This window comes from Anguilla rostrata, chromosome 3 (assembly GCF_018555375.3).
Source record: "Anguilla rostrata isolate EN2019 chromosome 3, ASM1855537v3, whole genome shotgun sequence".
NCBI lineage: Eukaryota > Metazoa > Chordata > Actinopteri > Anguilliformes > Anguillidae > Anguilla > Anguilla rostrata.
In genome coordinates this window covers 40,275,142-40,299,647 of record NC_057935.1, presented here as the reverse complement: position 1 = coordinate 40,299,647, position 24,506 = coordinate 40,275,142, and the positions used below count along the sequence as shown (strand labels likewise).

The 24,506-nt window shown below is 40.1% G+C and overlaps 1 protein-coding gene across 1 annotated transcript in view; it reads left to right on the top strand.

The window, feature by feature from the left end:
- LOC135251934 (thrombospondin type-1 domain-containing protein 7B-like) overlaps positions 1 to 24,506 on the top strand; it is a 174,436-nt gene that overhangs the window by 41,484 nt on the left and 108,446 nt on the right. The window contains exons 5-7 of the mRNA XM_064329817.1: positions 863 to 1,032; positions 7,139 to 7,294; positions 17,692 to 17,892. Of these exons, the coding sequence (XP_064185887.1) occupies positions 863 to 1,032; positions 7,139 to 7,294; positions 17,692 to 17,892 (527 nt within the window). The remainder of the gene's footprint in view (positions 1 to 862; positions 1,033 to 7,138; positions 7,295 to 17,691; positions 17,893 to 24,506) is intronic.

Sequence of the window (24,506 nt, the reverse complement as noted above, 5' to 3'; positions counted from 1 at the left end):
ATTGGTTTTTACCAGACCGATAATGAACTGTTAGCCTGATGAAGCAGAAGCATGAGAGTATTTAGGTTTAGAAGTGCTTAGCGATGGAGATTTATTAAAATGAATGAACGAGATTACTGTAAGCGTTTGATGAATAACTGCTAGACCACCATCTCATTAAAGCTTCTGTTTTATCACATTGTGCAAAGCAGCATTTTTCATAGTCAATGCTTTTTCATTAGTGTGCACTTCTTCAAAGGGCAATAAATGAATCCGTAAACAAGTATGGTACTTGTTTACGGTTTCATTTTTAACCTTGAAGTGCCTTTCCTTTTCACGTATTTGTGCTGTACCCATTTGTATTACCTGGGAAATTCTGCCCCTGTCCTCCTGAAATGAACCTGCATAAAACGTTACATTCATTAAGGAGAAAATTTCACTCTGAACGTACTCCCCCCTAAACAGTTATTACAAATAATCACTAATGATTACCTACAATTTTCTTCTCAGAAGTCATTTTGATCTGCCCACAGAAATACACCCAAAGTAATATTTGTCCTCTCCTCTGTCTATCCCAGTGGTTACCAAAGTCGGGGGGCTTGGAGGCAGGAGGGTGTGAGGGGCAGTGGGGGTTTAAGTAAAAAGACACAGCACAAGATTTGCATGCTGGGGGGAGGGCTTAAAAATGTCCTATTACCAAAGGCGGGCCTGACCAAAATGGCTTCTAAACCACTGGTAGATGCAGTGTAATATGATATCAGTGTATAGAATCAGAGGTACAGAGTGAGTTTGAAATATTAGATTGCTCTTGTTTTTTGCTGGTTTGTGTACAGATTTGGTATGATCCATGGTTGGGAAATGAGGGATCTCACTGATTCACCAGGTTTGTGTGGAAGAGCACGGACTGGGGCGAATGTCAGGTAGCCCCACTTCTCAGCCAGCAGGACCGGCGTCTTGATGACCTCAGTGTGCTGTGCGGAGGAGGGATCCAGACCAGAGAAACGTATTGCGTGCAGCTCCCAGACGACAGCACCCCACATCACACCAAAGATGGTACGGAACACATCACGCCAAGTATGGTATTCAACATTACACCCCGCACCACACCAAAAGTTACATGAACCTAATGTAGTGCTGCCCAATGTGGGCACATGCTGCACTGGCTTCAAATAGAGTTCTCAATGGGCCTGAAAATTCAAGATTGACCCGACCCGACCCGGCCTGAGTGAGTTGAAGCCCGAGCTCGACCCGACCCAAAAAAAAAAGAAATTTTAAAAATGGCTTCACAACTTGAATAGGCATAGACTGCACACACACACATAGCGCAACGAGGAGAGAGAAAGGCGATTGCAAGAACACCACACCTATAAAAAAAACTCTGAAGATTGTTCTAAATAAAACAAAATTCTTTATATTTAGACATCCACATGGTCTGTAATTATTTATAGCGTAGTTTGTCTATTTTGTGCTTATTTAAAACTGATCGCTTTTCCTTTGAGTGTCAGTCGCAGTAAACCGATTTTGCAAGATATTGGATTTACTTCTAATGTTTTTAAAGTTTGTCATGATGTTGGTAATAAAATATTTATATGTTTTTTTTTCATTAGAACAAAATTAAACTTGTTTATTGTTGTGTAGTTTGCTTGTTCTTGTTAATCTTTGTATTCACATAGTTATTATTGGCCTATTATTATTCATCACACAGCATATAATACTTTCAATACAATAAGACATTTTATTGAAAATAAATGTAACTAACAATCAGGTAACATTCACATTTCTGAGTCAACAACCAATTTAAATACCTTCCATACCCCTAACTTCCCTTTCCCTCCTGAGAGAGCATAACATATTTGCTTGTTGCTAATTTGCTGTCACGTCCATCTTGTCACATCTTTTTTTTCTTTGCTTTTGTTGTAAACTTATCAGTAAAAGGATATCCTCTCACCTTCGTTCCATTCCTATATATCATAATCCAATTGATTGAGTTAGTGCATGCACTGTGTGCAAAAAGCTATTTGCACTAAAGCAGTATATTTGCCATGTAATTAATTAAGCCTACAGCAAACAGCAGTTCTTGGATGATTAAACGGATAAATTTCATTCACTCAGAAAGTAGCGATCAGCCCAATGGATATGGGTAAAAATATGAGTTGTGAGTTAAATACACACAGACTTTTTTTTTTACTGTGTGGCCCATGCCCGACCTGACCCGAATCAAATACAATAAATACTTGGCCTGAAAGCGCCCCAAGGGTCGGGTTTGGTTTGGGTCCTGATGGGCTCATGCTGACTTTGACAACTCTAGCCTCAAGTAAACTATCTGTTTATATGTTCCAGAATCTGGACTGAAAAAAGGTAAAGAGAAATAAGACAAAACCTGGTCCTGTACAAAAAGATTTCAGCTCCAGTAAAATGTCTTTAAATGCAAGTCTTGCAGTCTGTAGATACTTTTGTTCAATGCAAAACTCTTGTTAGATGTTTTTTTTCTGAAATGGTTTTTTTTACTTAAATAATTATAATTGCATAATACTTCCATGAAACCCATTTCATGATGTTCAGAAATTATCATACATTCATGAATCCGCAGGTATTATGTTTTTTTATCATTGTTGAATTTATCTGTGGATTTTTATTTGTATGTTGTCATTTTCAATTTTTTATTTTCTTTTTTAAATACTATATCAAAATAAAAATTTGGTGCCCACCCTAATTTGGAATGTGCAATTATCTGTGACCATTCATGTGTGAACCCCACTGCCAATTCAGGAGAGTGTAGACATCCATGGTTCTCTCCTGAAACATGTGGTGCCACCAGCTGCTTCTTTTCACATCACAGACTACAGTTAAACTCGCATAGAGCAAAGTCAGAGAAAGACCTTTCATATGCGGCTTTTGTACTGTATGTAGTCCACGGGTGCCCAATCGACCGGCACTGTCTGGACTTGATCCGAGACTGTGGGGCTCATGCTTCACTGAATGAGTGGTACCTTAACTGAATGAGCTGCCCTACAGCTCCATTCTGAGTTCAAAAAAATAGGCACTGCATAAAAATTTTATACATTTATTTCCATAAGAATATGAAACACAGAGATGCTAAACCTGATGGAAAGGCAGAAACTGAGAAACTGTATCGGTTAGTGATGCATAAAATGGAGTGTTGGCTTTGTTGGTAAAACCTCCTGGGGAGACTCCTGCAGGTTGGGCCCTACAGTAACAGCTGTACATTCACAGATCCTCTGTGGTGTCATTAGCAGACTATAACTGGGGGTTCTGTGGCAGAAGGGCGTAACTGGGCTCATCCCACCAGGGGTAGGCTCATTACTGCATTACATTCCCCAAACCATACACCCCATGCTCACAGACTACCTGTTGTCAGGACACCCCACCACCACCGGTTTACATTTCACCGTAATGTTGTATGGCTCAGCTGGTGCGCTACCATGCCATGAAAAAGTATTTGCCCCTTCCTGATTTCCTCTGTTATTGCATATATGCCACACTGAATGGTTCCATGTCTTTAAACATAATGTAATATTAGACAAAGGAAACCTGAGTAAATATATTAGGCTACCTAAACGTTATGTGCGCTTAGCGAGCTGGCAATGATAAGGAAATGTAAAGCCTGTCAGGAGAAAGATAAGCAACCTCACCAGTTTCCATTAAAAAAAACAAGCAAGCCCAAACAAGCGGGGAGTACAGCGATTGCAGCACGGGGGTGGTTTAGGGTTGGGTATCGTTTAGATTTTATCGATTCTGGTTTCCGATTCTACTTATCGAAAACAGTTCTTATTCCCGATTCTAATTCTTGTCTTATTGTCTGGAGTTAGTTCTAGCATCTGGAAGTTGATTAAAATCCTTTGCAAAGGCCACATGTGCACCCCCTCCAGTACCCCCACACCACTGGCTACCACCCTTCCCACCAGTCGCTTAGATTTTGAGGAGGTCCTGGTTTTACCACACCTGCTAACTGTTAGCATAAACATACAGTATATCAGCTTTGAGTTCCATGTCATCTCTAGATCCAGCCTTCACCTTGGATTAGGGTATTCCAGCTATGATGAAAATTCTAATTCTGACCTGTACTTTTATATTCAATTATCCATTGGTGCTTCAAGAAGCTCTTTAAGTGTCCAATATTTAATTTATCAATTACTTTAGTTTTAAATATAAATGTTTTCCCTGTCATAATGATGATATTATTTTGCTCTTTTCTATCTTTATCATCGGTTAAGTCTCCAAAGGACTTAACTGGGTTATTTGCTGCTGCTGTCAGCTTCCATATGCCAAAACCATTAGTTTGATGCAAAATAATTAAATCGTGATCGTGAGAAAACAGAGTTTTATATCTTGAGATAATGAGATAATGAAGTCATGACTATAAGAATAAAGGGCTTGATATCTCAAGATAATGAGATGATTAAGTTGTGATCTGCAGATAACGGGATTAAAAATAGAGCGGCCGTGGCTGCTCTTGGCTCATATACATGCAGTATATCTCATTACTTGTATTTTTTTTTTTTTGTCATGTTAGTTAGAGGTGCAAATAATTCTGGACCCACTTGTATTTAAGTATGCTTTCATAACCCTGGCTGGTAATTTCATAAATATTTAGGTTTAGAGAATGGCAGAATTTTAAGTACTGAATGAATATTGAAAGTATTAACCAGTGAATCTGCAGAAATGTCATCCTTATTCTGTCATACTTGCTACTAATTACTAAATTTTTATACAGCAATTGCAATATACCTGAGTAATAGTTGTACACATAGTTGTAGTTCTTAGAATTGCAGTTCCCGGCATTGTAGTTCCTAGAATCCTGAGGGATGGATTGTACTGGCCCATTAAAAAGGAGTGCACGATGGGATAGACCATGATGACAAGGTCAGAGGTAGCTTTATGGGACACCTGAATACAAATTTATAAGTGTGCTGACCTGCAAGTTAGGCTATAAAGCACTAAGCCTTCTGGCGTATCATCTCATCTATCATGTGTGGACCATTTGCTGCCATGGTGTTTACGAGTAATTTGCTCTTCGATGTCACTGTTCCAATAACTGCAGTGTGGAGAGGAATTATTTCAACTGCACGGAAACATTTAATTTTGCGGCATTAAAAAAAGCTTTATTCCTTATAATGGCTATGGAGAACAATTAAATAGATGCCATGTAATTTTATTTGTTCTCATAATACAGTGGTAAAAAAGTAAATAATGTAACAGAGGCATGAATTGTATGCAGACAGTAGAGAGTGCAGTGTCAGAAATGCAGGAGCTGGGAAAACACCTCCACACATGAGGGAGCTGGTGAGAGGGACATGTTTTAGTCTTCCTGCTAGGCCAAATGCAAGGCCGGATACTCGTTTTTTATTCTTGCAGCTATCCCTGCTTCAGTGTTGCCTGTGTTTTTTTGTAGCCTTTGTTGTAGGCCTCAAACTGAAATTGTAGAAAGCTCCATAATTTGCCCATGAACTGCCTTAAAGCCTGAGCTGATTCACAGTAATGAATAGGGATCAGGAAGGATTCTTTTGTGGCTGATGACCTGAATTTATCTCAGCATATGGTCCATTGACTCTCTGCTGGAGAGATTCCACCACGCTCAATGATGTGGACATTTGAAGCTTTTACATTAGCTTATCCTCATACAGTATATACATATTTCTATAATACCATTGTACCAGTGTTCATACACAATCCAAACAAGCTATATTCAGGACTATGAATGACTTTAACACCAGACTGAAATGAAATTCCCATCTCTTCTATCTCATTGCTCTGTCCAACCTGTCAATTTCACAGTATGTCTATAAAGGGCCTATTATCCTTGCTAAAATGGTGAGAAATGTTATTCAAAGCTGAGGCACTGGAAGGGATCTGCATTTCCTTGTTTCTTTTGAATAAATGGAGAAAAGATGTGATGCAGGATTGCTGTTGCTAGCAATGAGTGAAACACACCGATCTAGGTGTAGAATAATAATAAGCAAGCCCCTTTTAATCAATGGCATTCCGGGATATGGATCAATGAAAGTCTCCAAAGACATTTTCCGTAGATGTGAACATTTCAGCTTGCCATAAATGCAAATGGCTCATAGCCCATACCATAAATCTAATCCCAAAAAGCCTGTTTTGGTGAAACAACATCGTATTGTAGGAGTTCTTGGATGTTGCAGTGACTTTATCATATTGTCATATTGTATTTTCAACAGTAATACAATATTAGTATTTTTGGTGTGATTGTGTAATGTTTTTCATTCAAGGTCTTTTATTTAATTTTTTTTTACTTTGGTTATGACCAACATTATTCGATTTATATATTTTTTTTAGCTGCGACCGCAGCTCTATAGCTCTGTCTGTCGGTCAGTCGGTTGGTCCACGAAAGTATCCCACCCTGTAGCGGCCACAGTTTTCGCCCCAGGAGGCTGAAATTTGGCATGGAGGTTGGACTGAGGTAGAGCTGAGCAACTTTCAGGCCGATTGACCAAGAGGGGGCGTGGCGATGGGCGTGGCCTATCACAAAAAGGCGCATAACTCCCAAATGGATTCACAGATTTGCACAAGATTTTGTGGAAAGGTGGTCATGAGCCAAAGAAGAGGTCACGTGTTTGTGTGAGGGTGTGTGCGTGGATGCATGCTTGTTTATTTTTAGAGGTGCATGGTAAAAGTAGTATTTGATGCTAAGGTTATGGCAGATGTGGTGACACAACATTCATGTGCCGAAGAATTGATGCATGTGGAGTAATGCTGATGCTGTAAAGTAAGTGAATGTATCTAGTTTAAAAAGTAGCACTGTCATCATCTGAGCCTCTTTTACTTATCATTTATTTTTAACGTATCATATTTACCAGCTGAACTCACAAACCAACCTTTACGGAGACTTGGTTGCTCGATTCTAGACTTTCATGGAGCTGGAAATTAGGTTGCAATTTGCATCTGTGCAATGAATAAATAGTATGTACATATGCAGATATGAAATGGCGAGACATCAGCATTGACAAAAAAACGATTATTGATATGATATTATTCATTGCTATTTACTGTATTCCAAAATGATGATAAGGTCTAATTATTTTTGTAGCTTAGCTGCCATTTTAAAGGTGGCTCAGGGAATACACATGAGGAAGTGAAGTGTTTACTGCCTGTGCTGACTATGTTATTTCCGCAGTTTCCAGGCCTGTGAACAGCAGGCTGTGCGCAGGGAACGTCCCCTCCTCTGTGCAGCCCTGCCACATACCCTGTCCTGAGGAATGCCTCGTCTCTGCCTGGTCTGACTGGGGGCCCTGTCTCCATGACAACTGCATGGAACCACAGGGGAGGAAAGGTGAGAGGAAAAAGCCGTGAATGTTTGCGCATAATAAATAAAGAAAATTGGCATGTTTAGTCACAGACGTTTACCCCTGATTCCCAGATAGCGAAAGTGCCCTGTGCTGCAGTCATTAGCCCAGAGCTCTCATTCCAGACCCGCGTGTGCCAGTGATTTTTATTAATATGTATTTGGCTGTTTTAAATACAATTTTCGCACTGTGGGCAGCTTTTAGAAACTTCTGAATTATGCTTCCTTCCTGAACATGGCATAATTACTACGCTGCAAGCATGGCTTCGTAATGTATTTCTGAAGTATTCTGGGTGTCCAGGATTCTAACTGAAATGGCAGTAGTTTAGAGAGAAATAGAGACGGAAAGGTGAATGACAGAGGAAGTGGTTTGTTCGGCAGTGGCCAACCATGTTGTACCACAGACCAGAATACAGATCTATCCCTTATTCATGCCTCTGCCGCAGTGATTAGGCGTTCCCCAGAGGAACACATTAACGGCAGCAATAGCGGTTCCACACGCCCACACACGCACACATCCATCCTGGGGGCTAGGGGGGGCGGTACTGAAGGGCAAGGTGACCGGTCAAAAGGACTCACACTCAGATATGAGCAGGCTGCCTTTCAGTGGTACATTTCCCCAGAGGCTGTAGGTCTGGGGCTAGTATCAGCACATGACAAGGCCAGCCTGTGAGCTGCCAAGGATACTACGTAAGTTGACTTCAATGGGAAGGTTATTGGTATTGGTATATTGTCACATCAAGGACATGAGAATGTAGAAAGAAGGTTTAAAGAAGACTAGAATGAAACAATGGATATTTGAAAAATTTTGCAGTCTTTAAATTCAGCAAATCCATTGAGAAGCATAGGAATACATTGGGTACAGTTTCAGGCTTACAGTCTGGGCTTGTTTATAGGCAGTGATACAGTGGTAGCCTCCTATGCCAAACAGGCTCTAACTGGAGACTGTTTTCCAACTGTTTTACTGTTTATTTCCTGATTAGGCCAGACTACAGAATCCAAATATGCAGCTTACATTCAAAAAAAGAATATATGATGACAGGAACAGGACATTCAGACAGAGATAACAGCACTGTGTACAGTCCCCCACTGTGCCTAGCCTGGGCATGAGCAACCTGAATGGCTCTGTCTCTATGACATGCCTTGGAAGCTGTTCTGCTTTTAGTGTAGGGCAAGGTTATACTGGGTGCACTGTGTGCCCTAACACTGGAGATGACTGCTGTTAAAACATTTAAGTGGTCCTCTATGGCACTCATGTTCTTCCTTTTCCTTCCTTTACTTAGCATCACTAGCTTCCTATTCAACAATTCAACAGCGGGGGCGTGTTCGGGAGGGGGGCCTGTGGGGGCATGTGCCCCCCAAAAAATGTCATTGGGTACTTCATTAGGTTGTCAGTAACACTGACTCTGAGCGGCTACAGTTTCAGCTGTTTCATTGGTGAGCTCCATTGTTGGGGGTTGTTAAATCATAGATGTGCCCCCCCGTGTAATTCTGTGCCCAGCCCAGCCCTTTAAAACTGTTCTGGACACAGTGCAATTCAGAACAAGTTTATTTACTCCCAGTTAAGAAAATAAGTTTTGGGGGGGTCTCGTGGCGTAGCCTGTAGAGCACTGTCCACATGCTCATTACGAGCCGCGACATCGGCGGTTTGAATCCGATCGCGCAACCTTTGACGCATATCTCTCCCTCTCTCTTCCCTGTTATTCCAGTCTCTCTACACTGTTCTATCCAATAAAGCTGAAAATCCCAAAAACATATTTAAAAAAAATAAGTTTAGCTCCAGTACATAGCACAGGGGAGACTGCGCTACATGCACAGGACACTACAAACACAGCATGGGTGATATTTATCTAAAGTCCTGGTGTTATAAATACGGCTTGATTAAGAGAACAAAATAACATTTTCAAATGGCAATTTGGATATTTATGGAGTGTTTGCTCAATCAATTATAGCTGACCAAGTGCAAAGAACCTCCTGCCTTGGGTTGCATTGCTGGTCACAGTCTGGTTATATTGCTCATCGCTGTCTGCCTTGGCATGGTTAGAACTTCATTCCAGAATACAGAGCATATGACAAGTGCTTCGTCTGGACATGCTGACCAACAGCCCTATAAATATATGTTTAATGATGTAACTACAGTACATTACGTCCATTGCACTTTTATAATAATTGCAATACCATGGTATGTATGCTTGCAACCCCATTCCTGGAGCACTGTGCATAATTTGGAAGGTGTAATTAATCTTGTTTTAAAATAACGAAGGTATGCTTCCCCTCTTGGTTATTAAAAAATTCTAAAGCACAAGGAAACATGAGTCGAGCGACATTTATATTATTGACAGAAATAGCATGGTTTTTCCGTTCAATTTGCCACAATTTCTGCCCTTGTGTAGGGTAAAGCCACCATGCGGGGTGGTGAACAAGTGTACACACATAGGCGGTTTTACCATCGGTCATAGGTAGGCAATTGCTTGGGGCCTCGTCCGCCTCGTGAATTTGTGTTTCCTTTTTTTAAAATTTATATAACATTTTTCCTTTCTTGTCACTCCAAACGAATGATAATCTGTAATAGATAAATCTATCTACATGTACATTTGGGCCTATCCAATTAAATATCTATATTTGCCAATATTTATTATCACCCACATTTCACATTTAATGGACTATTCCACCTTGACCTTCCTGCATTTGCACCTAATCAATGACGTAGAAATTTGAGTTGCCATCAGAGGCAGTGAGTCACTATCTTTGTTACCATGAAGTGTTTTCAAAGTGGATTTGAGAAGGGAAAGAGGAAGAAGGAAGATGCCCAGTTTAAGGAAAGTTTGCCTAAACTGACGAAATTCTTTAATAAAACAGCCAGAGACTCCACGACGGAGGAGCAACAAGTAGAGTAAGAGCACCTATTATCGACCACCCTAACCGCTAGTGTATTTACTTCGTATTTATTAGAGAGAACTGGACATTGTTACCTATTTAAATGTAAGTCCTGTAAAAATACACACAATAAATTGTCTAAATGTAAAAAACCAACTTCATACATATACATTTAGTCATATTAATACAGCCTTAATCACTATATCAACTTTAAGACAAGCAACACACTCGGAATTATCTCATTGCGACCCATTAAATCCAATGGCTCAGACATTGCTTCATAATTTCAAACTGCTTTCCTAATGGCTATTTTGCATCCTGCGACTTGAGTTACAACAGTGAATATGTACGGATTCCTAGACATTCTGATAGCGACCACCCTTTCTAATATTAACCTCAAATACACAAGACAGGACACTTATACAGTATGCTAGCAAATTTAAGTTCCATTCATGCATATGGGGTGGTCGATATACGTCCCCTTAGCAACCAAAAGCTAGTGCTGGACCACCTCTGAGTTATTTGTTGGCACGTAAAAAAATCGAAAGTACTTTAAAACATAACCACTGGAGGATAACAAGGACATTTTTCCTACATAACAAGGTACAAGTTGTTACCGATATTTCACCTATTTTTTCATATATAGTTGCAAATCAGTTTACATTTTCCTGTCTGTCGAATGAAGTTGGTTGATAATAGGTGCACTCACTCTAGCTGACGTTACAAGAGGTGTAACGTTAGTTGAAGAAGCTGAGCTAGCTAACGTTAGCAGCCTTACTGCTGCCTCAGCCTGTTGTGCACCCACCGCACCTACTACAGCTTCTAGCGTTACTGTCTCTGCTGGTTGCGGTGAACCAGCTACAGTGTGGGAGGAAAGTGTCAGAGGTGACACCGACAGACAGCAGCAGCCCACCACAAACCAGACACCCGCTCGGACTGGGACTTTTACCCCTAGAGAACAATGGATGTTCAAATGCTTTATCAAAAAGCATGTACTATACTTTTGTCTTGAAAGAATGAAAGATTATATACTTACAATCTTTTTCTTGCCATATTGTCTTCTTCTAACTGACTGAAGGTCTTCAGTTAGAATTCTCATTTGGGTCTGCCCTTTAGTACTGTGGCTTTGTTAACTGAAAAGAGCTGCCTCCAAATAGTTTTTGTTCACTAGCTATGATTGCGTTAAGCAAAATGGAGAAGTGCCTCATTGGTCTTTGCCTGGGGCCTCCAAATCACTAAAACCGCCCCTGCATACACAAATGCTAAACAAACAGAGTCATAATCGCTGGCCATTTTATTCCTCCTGTGTGAGGTTTTAAGCTAAGAAAGAGAGTGGAATGCACAGAAAAAAACACCGTCTGGGTTGATATAAAGGTAGCAGTTGTTGGGCTATATCCAGTGTGTTGATGCACCTTACAGTCTTGTGTTGAATCCAGACTATGTCAGTGCTGACTGTGTGCCCCTCAGGGTGATCCGGAATGGCCCTGAAGATCTTTCAGGCTTCGGTAAACAGCAGGAACATCTGACCAAAATTGGCCCTCTCCCAGCCCTTCCAAACATCACACGTTTATGAGGATAATTTTAAATTTCCCAGTCCCCTTAACCACACACTTTCCTTTTGCTCACAGGGCAACCATCTTTGCATTTTAAACAATCATGATAAACTCAGTTAAGGCCATTCAGGAGCACCTGGTCTTTTTACTTGAGGTTGAAATGTGTTAAGCTGTGGTCACAGTCTGGAACGATGATGATAACTATAAATATAATGGTCCATTTTATTACAGTCACATCAGAGAATGTATTATCTCTCACAATACCACCTGTCCATCAACTCCATTTCTACACACCCTGGCTGGAGTGAAGCAGATAGCAGCAGTTGTGATTGGCACTTTATTTATCTGATTTTTTCACTTTGTCATTGGTTACGTATACAGACGGGGGACAGATTAAAGGAAAAACCTGAATGAATGACTGGAGAAACATAACAAATGCAGATGCTTCTATACGGGTGTACTGCATGATACAATTAAGCAATTAACATCCTGTACTACTCTATGGCATGTAGAAAAATTCTGAGCTGGCCCAGTTGACCTCGATTTTGAGAATGTCAACGCAGGACATGATCAGACTGTGTCAGCAAGAAAAGTCCGTTGACATCTACATAGACAGAGATATTATGGTGAGGTTGCAGTGCATAAATCCCTCATTACAAAGATGAATGCACATTTGAGAGTTCGGTGGTGCAAAAACCATAGGCACTGGTCTACAGTGTTGTGGGAAAAAAAGTGATATGGTCAGATGAGTCATCCTTCACCACATTTACATTCATTTTCACTTCCCAATAACAGGCTTTGATAGACTATACCTGTACATGCTTGAAGGTACATTGAACCTGTAGCCTATCTTGATATGCGCCATAGACGATGTGGTGAAGCTACTGGCATAAAGGGGAAAAAAATTGTCTAAAACGCCAGAACTTGCTCAGGGGCACTGTCTTTCTGAAACAGGAAACGGCCTTCCCCAAACTTTTCGGGAAGCACACAATTGTCTAGAATGCAATTGTATGTTGTAGCATTAAGATTTGCCTTCACTGGAACTAAGGGACCTAGCCCAAACCATGAAAAATTGCCCCAGATTAAGGGGCATCCAGATACTTTTAGTCACATAGTGTATATATCAGAGAACAAAACCTGTCTGGGTGAATTATTTAACAAGTAAATCCTCAAAAAAATGAATTCTCCAAACGGTAACCCCCACTCACTCCAACCTACTGGTTATCTCTAAAATGTTGGCGGTGGTTACTGCCCTGCTGACTGCATGTGATTTTATTCTTGCAAAAGAAGCTTCATTTGGTTTGTTGAACATTTGCTCCTACCTGCATATATTGATTCTACAAGCTGGGCAGTTCTGCATTACCCAGCACAGACACTGTGATAATGATCACATCCAACCACAAATCCTCACAGAAACCCCTTTGAACAAAATATGTAGTCAGTGGTGCGTTCATGGGCCTTCATGAATAACGTCTGCTTTATTATTTAGCTTTTCACTGCATAATACATGTATACACAGTAGCTTACTGAACCATTTTCTTTTTTAAAGAATGTGTGTGTTATAATGGATTCATTTGGCTTCCATATAAAAACTTGCATATACCTGCTAATAAGCAAATTCCACATTCTTTCCTGCATTTATACCAGGGGAAGCAGTGAAGTGGGACTGATAAGAACAGGGTGTGCAAACTGAGTCTAGACTCTGGCCCCTGCTTGTTGTAAAATGTTTTTTGGCTTCAATAAATCTGATATTACCAGAGAACCTCTTCGTTACGAATGGCCTGCGGCTGCATCTGTACATCTGAGTTTTATTTTTTATTTTGTTTTTTTTTTTCAGTTTGGGTTTGGGCAGCAATAGTAGCATTTTAGAGCATGGGTTACACTAGGGACTCTGTGGGGGGCACTATGGGGGGCACTCTCTTTGCCCTTACTTGCTGCAGGATAGGTGCTAATAATCTGGATGCTGGGGTGCCCTAGTATGCCAGGGTCATATTTTAGAGTATTTCTGATTGACAGGCATTTGACAAGATTATATACACACCTGAATCTGAATACTAATTCAGAGCTGAATTAAATTTTGTGAGTCAATGATGAGTAGGTGAAAATAAACATGTAGTGTAATTGCACATCTGAGTCAGGCATTGAGCCTAACATAAACACTGGGGCATAGAAAAGCTGACATAGCATGCTTGGATGGCCCTTAGCCAACCTATTAAAATATTTTTACGTTTTCTTTTTTTGAATGAAAGAATAAACAAACAAAAATAGAACTGTCAAGTAAACAAGTCAATGAATTATTGATTGCATTGATGAATTCCTGATGTATGAATTCATTGATTCATTAAATATCTTTACATGACTTACTGACAAATTATTCGCAAGTGAAGTGTGAGGGTTTGCAGTGTATTACCTTACAAACAAGCCGTCTTTATTTCCTACATGACTGAGCAAATCAAACAAGCATATGTCTGAGCTCCATGTTCCCCCTTGGTGTCCTGCCACGCCATTAAATCTGGTTTAAGTTGAACAATACATTTTTCAATACGGGATTAAATGTTTTTGTTTTCACCCTGATTTCCTTTCTGTACCCAGACATATCATTTTTATTCAGAATGGAGCTTAACACAAAAAAGCACTTTAAGAAGCAATTTTTTTATGAGTGAGATTTTTTTTTCAATTGTAGCCCTTGGCTTGGTTTATTCAAGATTGAAAAGTTGCCAGAAGAGCTAACCTGTTTGTAAGCTATAGTTTATAAAATGTTATTAAATGTTTAAAGTGCAGAAATAAATGAATACAAAAAATGTTCCTGACATCTCATCATGTATTTAGTATGCCTTTAGCATTTATATTCTATGAGGCTGGCAGGACCAGATATACAGTAGAATGCATAAAAATATGCATAGTGGCACAATTTATGTTGTTTTGGCTCTGTACTCCATACTCCAGCACACTGGATTTGAAATAAAACAATGAATACAAGGTTAAAGTGCAGACCGTCAGCTTTAATTCTAGGGTATTTACATGCATATTTGGTGATCCATGTAGGAATTACAGTGAAAGTAACTCTCCAATTTGATTAAAATGTTAAGATACCTTCAGAGTTATATTAAAAGTAAAAACCTGAAAGTTACATAATATGGGATACTAGTTATTCAGGTCATGTGGCCAAAAATGATTGCATGACCACCTAAATCTCTACAGGGTTATCATCGGTCTAATCATACAATTAGTGATCAACTGTGATCCTCATAAAAGCAATTTGCTGAAGTAATAGGCTATAGCAGATGAGAGGAACGAATGTGACATGGATGGAATGTTAAGCCAAAAAGTCTTTTGAGTTACTGGGTGCTCAGTGCACCCCTGCACACTAATGGAGTATATTTATTTTGCACAGTTTACTATGAATTCATACTGGCACAAAAAGCAGCGATAAACCAGAATTTCCTGACAAAAACATCAATCGTGGTCGCGGTGAAAAAAACTACAAAGAATACCCTGTCTGTGGAAAAGAACTGAAATGAAAATCAGATTGATGAAGACTAATAATCAACATACGCATTTTTGAGTGCATTATACTTTTGAAAGTTGAAAATCCTGAATTATGTGTGTTTTTAAATAGGCAGAGATATTCATTGGAAACAAAGTTTTCAGAAGTAGCCCATGCTGACATGCATACAGAAAAGATTGTCACAGGCAAGTCAACAGATAATTATGTTTTGCACATTTTATTTGTTCAATTAGATGTGTTTTAAAGTTATTCTTGCCAACACCGTGAATCTTCATGCCATTACAACATTCATACAGACATACCAGGGAAGATTTAATGAGATCTAATTCCTTCCAAATGCTTACGCATCTACAAACTGTTGACTCTGGGGGTGTGAATACTTTCGCGAATTAAAAATATAAGCATGTTGAATAAAAATATTTTTTGCAAATTGCAAATGTATCAAATTATTTGTTTGATGAAGGGGAAATATTTCAATGCATTAATATTAAGGTGTAATGGGACAAAATGTGGAAAAAAGGGGTTATCACATACTAAAGGCTCTGTACACTCATATCAGTAAATGCATAGTTGCATACCATTGATGTTGGTCTTCATCCAGTGATTTCAGACTTTCCCTACAAGTTATATCTGTTCAGCACTTTTGAAAAAAAGAACACTTCGGTTGCAAGTTATTTGATGCATGAGAAGTTAAGAGTAGAGAAATGAATCTGCTAGAGAAAAACAAACAGAACATCAGGAATGGGAAACAAAAGTTTAATTAAAGTATAATGTATGTATATCCAGGACCTACATTTCTCTGGAAGACATTTCCTTTGATATCATCCTGTAAAGTTCCAAGTGACCCACAAATAGGCTATGGTGGAAAGTGCAACCATGTTTAATTCTCGATTGCATGGCTTGAAAGTTCCCCTAATGAGCCATTCTGTTCCGCTGACTGTGTGCGATTCATTAAGGGGAAACATTAGACTGGAAGCCTGGCGGGTGTATGCATTTGGAATTCCAACTCTTCCTGCTGCAGAACAGTGATGTATCGCTGGGGTTGTGCCTGTCTGCGCTACTTCAGTACGGGGAGCATAAGCCTGAGTAACAACATAAGCCTGCGGTAATTATCGCACAAGCTCAAATCACTGCAATCAGCGTCTCTTTGCTGTGCTCAGGAGCCAGGAGACAAAGGAGAGACCTAAAGTGCTTCGAGATCAAGGCGGAGCACCAGACAGGCACTTGTGGCTCTCTTTGCAAATGCGGAACATTCAGGGAATTAACAAGCCAGGAAATACTGGGGGAGCTCACAGATGGGTTTTGAAATGGATTATGCCAGTTTTATTTTTTGGTCTGTTAACCTGCTCATTTTTATGCTGCAGGAGCTTTGGGTAAAAAAAAATGAACATAACAATGATTAATTCTACCTTGAGCGGAATTTGTGCTGGTGCAGTGCAGCTCTTGGTATAGTCTAGGCGATGTACGTAAAAACTTCTGAACTAGAACATGTGAGTAATGGTGCAATAAACCTGATTCAAAGTGAAGATTTTCCTTATTATTTGTTGTAACCTTCCACTACCTACATGAGGCAATATGGAGGCTAAAGAATGCTCATTTTTATCAAGAGTGCATTACAGTTTATATTCACAATTTCTATTCAGTGTGGCAGTGTGTTTTCTGCTCCAGGACTAATTGTGTTTAGCAAGGTAAAAGATTAGGTGTTAGGTAAAAGATTTTCATACTGTTGATTCAAGGCATGAAAAGAAAAGGACGCTACACAAAAGCAGGACTGCAAACACGCAGGAGAGCAAAGTGTCAGGGTTGCTGGAAAGGCACACAGCCTGCCATTTAAAATATTTTGTACTTGCTGTGCTTGACAACCATAAGGCAACATTTTTTTTCTTTTTTTCTTTTCTTTTTAACAGTTGACAGAATGGATGAACGGGCATTTGCATAACATGGTGTGCAAACATTACACATTACCATCAAAATAAAGTTTAAAGCAAAAATTGTTATTGAATAAATGAATAATAAGATGACAAATTACTAAATTACATTTAAAGAAATAAAATGAGAGGTAGACATTGAGGTGAGCTATTGGTAAGCTTAGCAAATAGTGCTTTGGCATGTTTGCATTTCATTAGTCTAAAAGACTGTACATATTGTAGAATAGAAACATCTAAATTGGGTGAGGTTTTTATTCCGTTGGCTTTGTGTATAAAAAAAGAATTGGCAAAGTAAGATATTTCTTTGGAGGTTCAACTTTTTATCTTCTAAGGGGACGCCATATAGAACTCTTTTATAATCTATGGCATGCAGTGCTGTGGTCGCATCGCTCCACACAGCCTGGTTCTATGCCCCCCCCCCCCCACCCCCCCGCTGACTCCGCCCATAGAAGATGGCTGAGGTCGCTCCGCACTCGCGGGTGTCCTCCTCACCCAGGCTGCCCCCGTCTGTGTCCTCAGGTTTCAAGCAGCGAAGCAGGCAGATTGAGCGAGAGCCAGCCGGCGCATCTGAGACCTGTCCCCATCTAGCAGAGTCCATCCCATGCGAGGACCCCATCTGCTTCCTGTGGAGTGTGACATCAGAGGAGGCCTGTGTGCCCACACAGGGAGCGTGTGGCCCCGGAACCCAAAACCAGAGTGCCCTCTGTACCAGCACTGAAGGTGAGGGCCATTTTTTCTCCCGGCACCTGTTCTTGAATACAAAAACAAGAGCGGAACATGGAGTCAATTTGTTAGCCAAAGCAAACATCTTGAATCTTAATATCTTGTATATTGGAGGAATCATAATAGATCTGTGTGCAGCAACATGTCTCAGTTTATATGCATTATTCATGGTTTCGATACACAGAGGTTTATGTAAGGCAAGTGATATCTGATTAACAGTCAGAATTAGGGTTTCTACTGAATCACAGTGGCCATTCTGTGCATCTGACTTACCTACTGTGTTCAAAAACTCTGTTTTCCTGTTATTATTCTGTCAAAATACATTATGTATATATCTCTTAAGGAGGCAGCTTATGATCAACACAAATAATTTGCTAAACTTGCATGATGAAGTGTGACAGGATCTGGGAAAAAAGTGACATGAAGTTGCACAAAGCATTTTAATATATGAATGGATTTGTTGATTATTATATTAGTTTTCACTATGTAAATTGATTTATTTGTTTATTTCGTTAATTGAACGCTTCATAAGAGTACTTTATAATGTGTTACAAGAGGAATTAGCAGTTGAGACTGGAAATAACACTCAAGCAAGCTGTGCTCAAAGCTGTCAGCTGTCAAGGGAAAGTCAGAGTAGTTAGCATCATAACTGTCATTGCAGTAATTAATGCATTACAGTAACAGTATAGGAATGAAGTCAGAAGAGCAATGTTGTCATAACAATAATGGTGCATTCAAAACAGATACTTTTTATAAGGGTAATATAGTTTGAGCTGTGATAAAGTCATTATTGCCTAACTCATAATTACATGCACTCTACTACTCTGATCTTACCCTGATTGTGGCAGTACTCTGGTTATTTAAATGGTCTTGTATACTCCTTTATCTAATTATCTTTATCTGCAGAAGGTCATAATCGGCATATTCAAAACCCAATTAAGACCCCTGGATTTTTGCCCAATATTTCGTTATTTTGGTGCATGTACACATATTAATCTGATTTATTTTGGCTTTGTGAAACTATGCATGTCAGGGGGAAGTCAAAGATCTCAGAAGAAAACAAGCATGGCTGCAATGCACACCATTTCTGTAGAGCATACACACTGGTTACGAAATGTATCATGTAAACGCGGCTATTGGGCTAATCGCATTACTTATATCCATGTTTATTGTATGTGATAATCTAAATACTAGCTTAAACTGATTACTCCCTGCAATCGGGGTTGTGGTGTGCATGTAAATGTAGCCAATTAAGCAGTCAGAATTGTGACGTCATTACTTTAAGAATCGTTACAGTGATTCATAATTGAGAATTGTCATTACTGTTATACAGTCAGAACTGGGGTAGAATTACAGCAGGTATGACTCTCTCCCAGGTATTTTGAGTGCATTTTGCTTGTTGTAGTTTCAGTGGATTGATTCAGTGGCCAGTCAGGTTGTTGGTATTTTGTTCATGTAATTCTCCAGGATGCATTTAGCTTGACACATGTCCTTATGCCGTATGTCATCACCAACTGAAATAGCTTCAAATATGAGAACGGCGAGTGGGGTAACCAAGAAGCAGGTAATGATGGCTATTACCCACACAATTATCCTGCTGATTACTGTAATTACATCAGTAATGATTATGATTAAAATGGACAAGATGATCTGTAGATAAATTGTGACAGGATTATGTGCCCATTCATGCTAGCGAGGCCCTTTTTCAGGCAGCACGGACTACAATAGACTGAACTGTGCTCTGTGTCTGAGCTTTCCGGAAAGACGACATTGTTTGAGCCGTAGCGAGATTTTGAGTTTCGCCGTTGAATTTGTCTGCAAATGGAAATAATTTGGATAGGCATTGTGTATGCCTGAGAGCGTGTATATATGCGTGCTGGTGAGAGAGTGCATGTATTTGTGTCTGTGTGTCACGTGCATGTCTATCTGTTGGCATGTGTCCTTGCGTCTTCTTCACAATTTTGGCACAAAATGTTTCCTCAGGAAAATGCAATTTTCGGGAGGGGGGGGGGGGGGGTGTTGGCAATGGGTAAAGACAGAAGTGTCACGGCTGGCCGAGGGACGCGGGGCGAAGGTGTCCGCGCCGGCGCTCTTTGGCAATTTGCGCTTGCGCCGAGTGCCTGCCGGAGCCGCGGCCCGAGCTTTCACACTCATTTCCGTTTCGCATCTCCCGCAATCCTCCCGGATCCCGCGCGTGCCGCGGCGCCGTTATTAAAACTCCCGACGTTACGCCCGCGCCCGCCGGGGGATCCGGGACTGATTTCGGATGTTGACTGTCGCCTCGGCTGTGAAAAGACGACGGGTATGCAGGTTTCGGTTTCTGACGCGATCCTTTAACCTGTCTGATTTCTTTCGATCTGCTTGCGGTCTGTCTGTAAATGCGCAGACATGCACGCGTGGACATACGTGCGATACACACTTCAAATAAGATTCAAGTTATGCGTCAAGTGACTCTCTGTGACACATATATGTTCGATGCGCATCTAAGAATGTGTTGCTCCCCTCCTCTTATTATAATTCATTTTTACAGCTTGGAGATATCAGGTGACAGAGCCTGCCAGTGTGCAGTCATTTCACAGACCAGTTCACCGGAACATGCCATTTGGGGATACTTCTGATGCATGCATGTTTGGCCATGTGCTTTTCATAAATTCCTTCAAGGCCCTGTCGACAGCTACGGTCCTGGTCCATCAGAGAGTCATATTGCACACTCTCACATACTCCTGTACAGACAAGGTAGAGTGGAGACACGTAGCAGGTTTATGACCTGAATGTTTGTTTCAGCTCTCCAACTGTAGGGACTGGATGGAGTATAACTGCAGAGGTACTTTTTTGTAACTTTGTAAAAAGAATTTGAGTGACTGCATATGACTCACAACTTAAGATTGGTCATGAATTTCAGTGACTGAGCTTGCAATGCTATATACTATATATAACAGTCTACAGTCTTGCAGTTGATGAATGTAAGCAGAGATCATTATATGAGCAAGAACTGTTTAATTGTAATATGTCTTTGAGCTTGCTTGGAGCCTTGCTTCTTCCTGATTTACTGCGAAGTGCCCATGGGTGATGATGGAGCCTTTCAATGGTGTGGACATGTTGCAGCCTCCTGCTCACTAAGTGGTGCTGCAGAGGCGTGATTGGCCAGGGACCGTGCTCCAGTGAAAGATATTACCATGCCCAGTTTTGCCAATGCGCTGGAAAAAGAGACAGCTAATCCTTAGAGTCCACTTGTCCTGTCAGCCTAAAAGAACAAATATCAGCCACATGTGACTGCTTTTTCCATTCCACCACGTGGTCCTGGGAACAGGACCCACAGCCCCACTGTTTTAGATGCGCAAATGAGGACTGGCAGGTTCCATTTCCCCGCTGCGCGCAGAATTGAGTCAGAAATAGCAAATCCTCCGGGTTCAAATAGACCCAAAGACACTTCAGAAACATTCAATTTGTTCATTACACGAGTCTTATTCTGAAACCCTTCATGTTTTTACGCTAAATTGTCTGTGGGAGCGTCCAGCCAGAACAGGTAGCTTATTTTCATGAGGGAACTGATCCTGGCTGGAAGGTGACTACATTTCTCTCTTGAATTCTTGATTCAGAAACAGAAGGAATTAGTTATACTCCTCCAGTGGTCCCTTTAGTCTAGCTGGGGCAGTAGTGCCAAATAGCACTTGCAGTATTAGGCCACGATGCTAATATGCTTTGATCTGATATTCTGTTACTGCCCAAGTTAATTTTTTTGAGAAGAGTAAATTATTTAAGCCTTTGTAACCCGCGGTACACTTAGACAGTGTGCAGTGGACCAAGGAACCTTTCACTTGGGGAAATCCAACTTCTTTGAAAAAATACCCAATATGTCTTTTTGGGGCTTGATCATCATTGTTACCTTCTTCTGTTCATATGTGTGTCACTAAATTATTCATGTTCACTGTCAGTAGTTGAAATAATTGTTGCACAGGCCAACTGCTGGTAACTTTGCTCATTTTTAGCACTGTTTGTTCATCTAGATCAACAGGGAGAAGTCATAACATTTTCAGATGTGTGCTCAATGTGCAAACACAGCCATTTTATGACCCATTTGTTTACAGGATGTACTGTAGTATCTCAGAGACACAAACCTCAATTACAGGCTAAACAGTCAATTGAATGGGTATGAAGGCAGAATATGTAATTATGCCTTTTAAAGCCCCTGCATCTGATCACAGATACAGAAAGGTCAGGATGAAATGGAAATGTCGCACTTTCCATTGAGGTGAAAATAAAAAACCAAATGCTATTAACATTTGGAACAAAATCAAACAATTTGCAGGAGAGACCATTCAAGATGAGATTCAGAAAGCCAATGTAGATAAAAGATGAAAGCAATGAGATCCCAATTACTATTGGTTTGATTTTGATTATTAACGTATAAGCTATGTTTCCACTCTTGAGCTATCAGTGTGCAGTGGTAACTGGACTGCTGGACTATTCCCCTTTGCATTGGTGAGCAGGGGATCATGTTGGAAGTCAGAAAAGTAGATTATTTTTTATTAACCTGACTTGCAGGAAAGAAATGCTGAAAAAATAATGAAAAAGGTGGTCAAGAAGGGCCCATTTAGTTTTCTAGGATTTTTAGCCTCCGGTCAAAATCAGTCCCAGTGTGATTCTGTGTGCTTCTCTCTGTGTAAAAAATCTGAACTGTCATTCACGCAGGGCATCTTTAAAAAGTAAACCCTGCTATCCAGTGACAGTGCCTGAGAAGTCCAATACCACCCCCTGCTGGAGGGGGTTACAGTGGTACTTGTAAACCGTGTGTTGTGGTGTCATTTCACACTGTTTGCTTAGCTTTAATCAGGCTTATTGTCTACATTTGTATGTATGACAATTTATGAGACCTTCTGAAATATTACATGCTAAATATATGGCTCAACTCAAGGATACAACAATGCACTCCGATCAGTAAGTAACCCTCTGGTCATCAGTACATGGGAGACAAAAAGCAGCAGCCATATAGATAAACTAGCACGGTTACTTTTATTTGTATGATATTAATATGACTGCATGCATGAAACATTTTACAAAAGGTTTATGATTTTTTTAAGTTTACTGTAAATCTAACCATGTTGTCCTATTTCTTTTTTTAACATATTAACAAATTTAGTTGTTTAAAGCTGCAGTAGGCAACTTTTTCAATGGTTACAATGTTTTGAAATTATTTTGAAAATCATAACCTCTGTTGGCCCTGCCCACTGAGTAAGCGAATGCTGTTTTGGTACATGTTGTAGCCTACATTATGTGGTTTGATGGAGCTCCTATTGTCAATGACAACATTACCATAGCTAACAGGATGAGGAATGCTCAGCATCAACACTGTTGACAGGGGCCTTCAAACATTTGATTGCAACAACTGATTGTAGGGTTGCGTTATGGCTGACAGGTTCCAACAAAAGATGAAAAATCACATAAAACACTAAAAACGAGGAAAATCACTTGTTTTTAATTACTCTTCCAGAGACAATGACTCAGAACCTCCCACACAACATTCCCATTTCATCCCAGCAATAGTCAATCTCCTTACAACATCGCACATCATTTCAATCGACACTGCTACTGCAGCTGGAATATCACAGCCTGCATTTCATTGTGTGCTGCCCGTAGTCCTGGATACACTCTCATGGTGCACCAGCAGATACATTAGTTTCCCCGCATCCAATTAAGATATTGAATGCACTAAATTGGAGTTTTTTTTTAACTGCGCCTTTTATGCTCTGCTTCATACACAAATTGCGATTACCCGGCAATCCCATTTGCTGAATGCTTAATTAGCAAGCCGTAGGAAATAAGACATTAATAAGACGTTATGTTTTATGTTCAGGCCGAATCACTGTTTTTGGAATATAAAATTTGAGGGTATAAACACAGCACATGGTGCTGGATTAATCAAATATGCAGTCATTCTGTGAATTTATATGCTAGAGTAAGGTCATAATGACAACCAATAAGAGCTTAGCTATTTTGTTTTCCCAAATTCCTTACTACAGACACTGTTCTTGAGATAGCCTGCTAAATCAGATTAGGAGAACCGAATAGTCTCTGCTGTGATCAATTACTTGAGGACTCCATTTTTGTGACTGACACATCCATGGTTATTTCTGTGAAGCTGACAACAGCTCAAAACCCCCCACTGACTGCAGGCTAATTCAGTAATAGTTGGAGCCCACGGAGTTATCAGCGACAAAATCTCATTGTAATTATAGCTAATGTCAAAACCAGGACCACTGGCATTGATAGATAGAAGACTGAACAAGCAACAAGCAGAGATGTGCTGGAAAATCAATTTTCACATGTGAAAAATGAAGCAGATTTGCCATTATTTTCTATATATATTTATATATATATATTTTTTTTTTTTAATCAGAGCTCCACTTGTCGCTGATTAAACCCTTCATCACTCTGATGGTATTTCAAAAATCCAACTGAGAGATTCCTTCTCAAGGTTACCTTTCACATAAAACACAATCAACAATTGTGCAGTAATGTTTCTTTCTGGTTGTTTCTGTTCGTGCCAGAGTTCAAGTTCAGATTACCTGAGTGTTTGTTGCAGCGTTAACAGATTCTGGGGCTTCTGACAT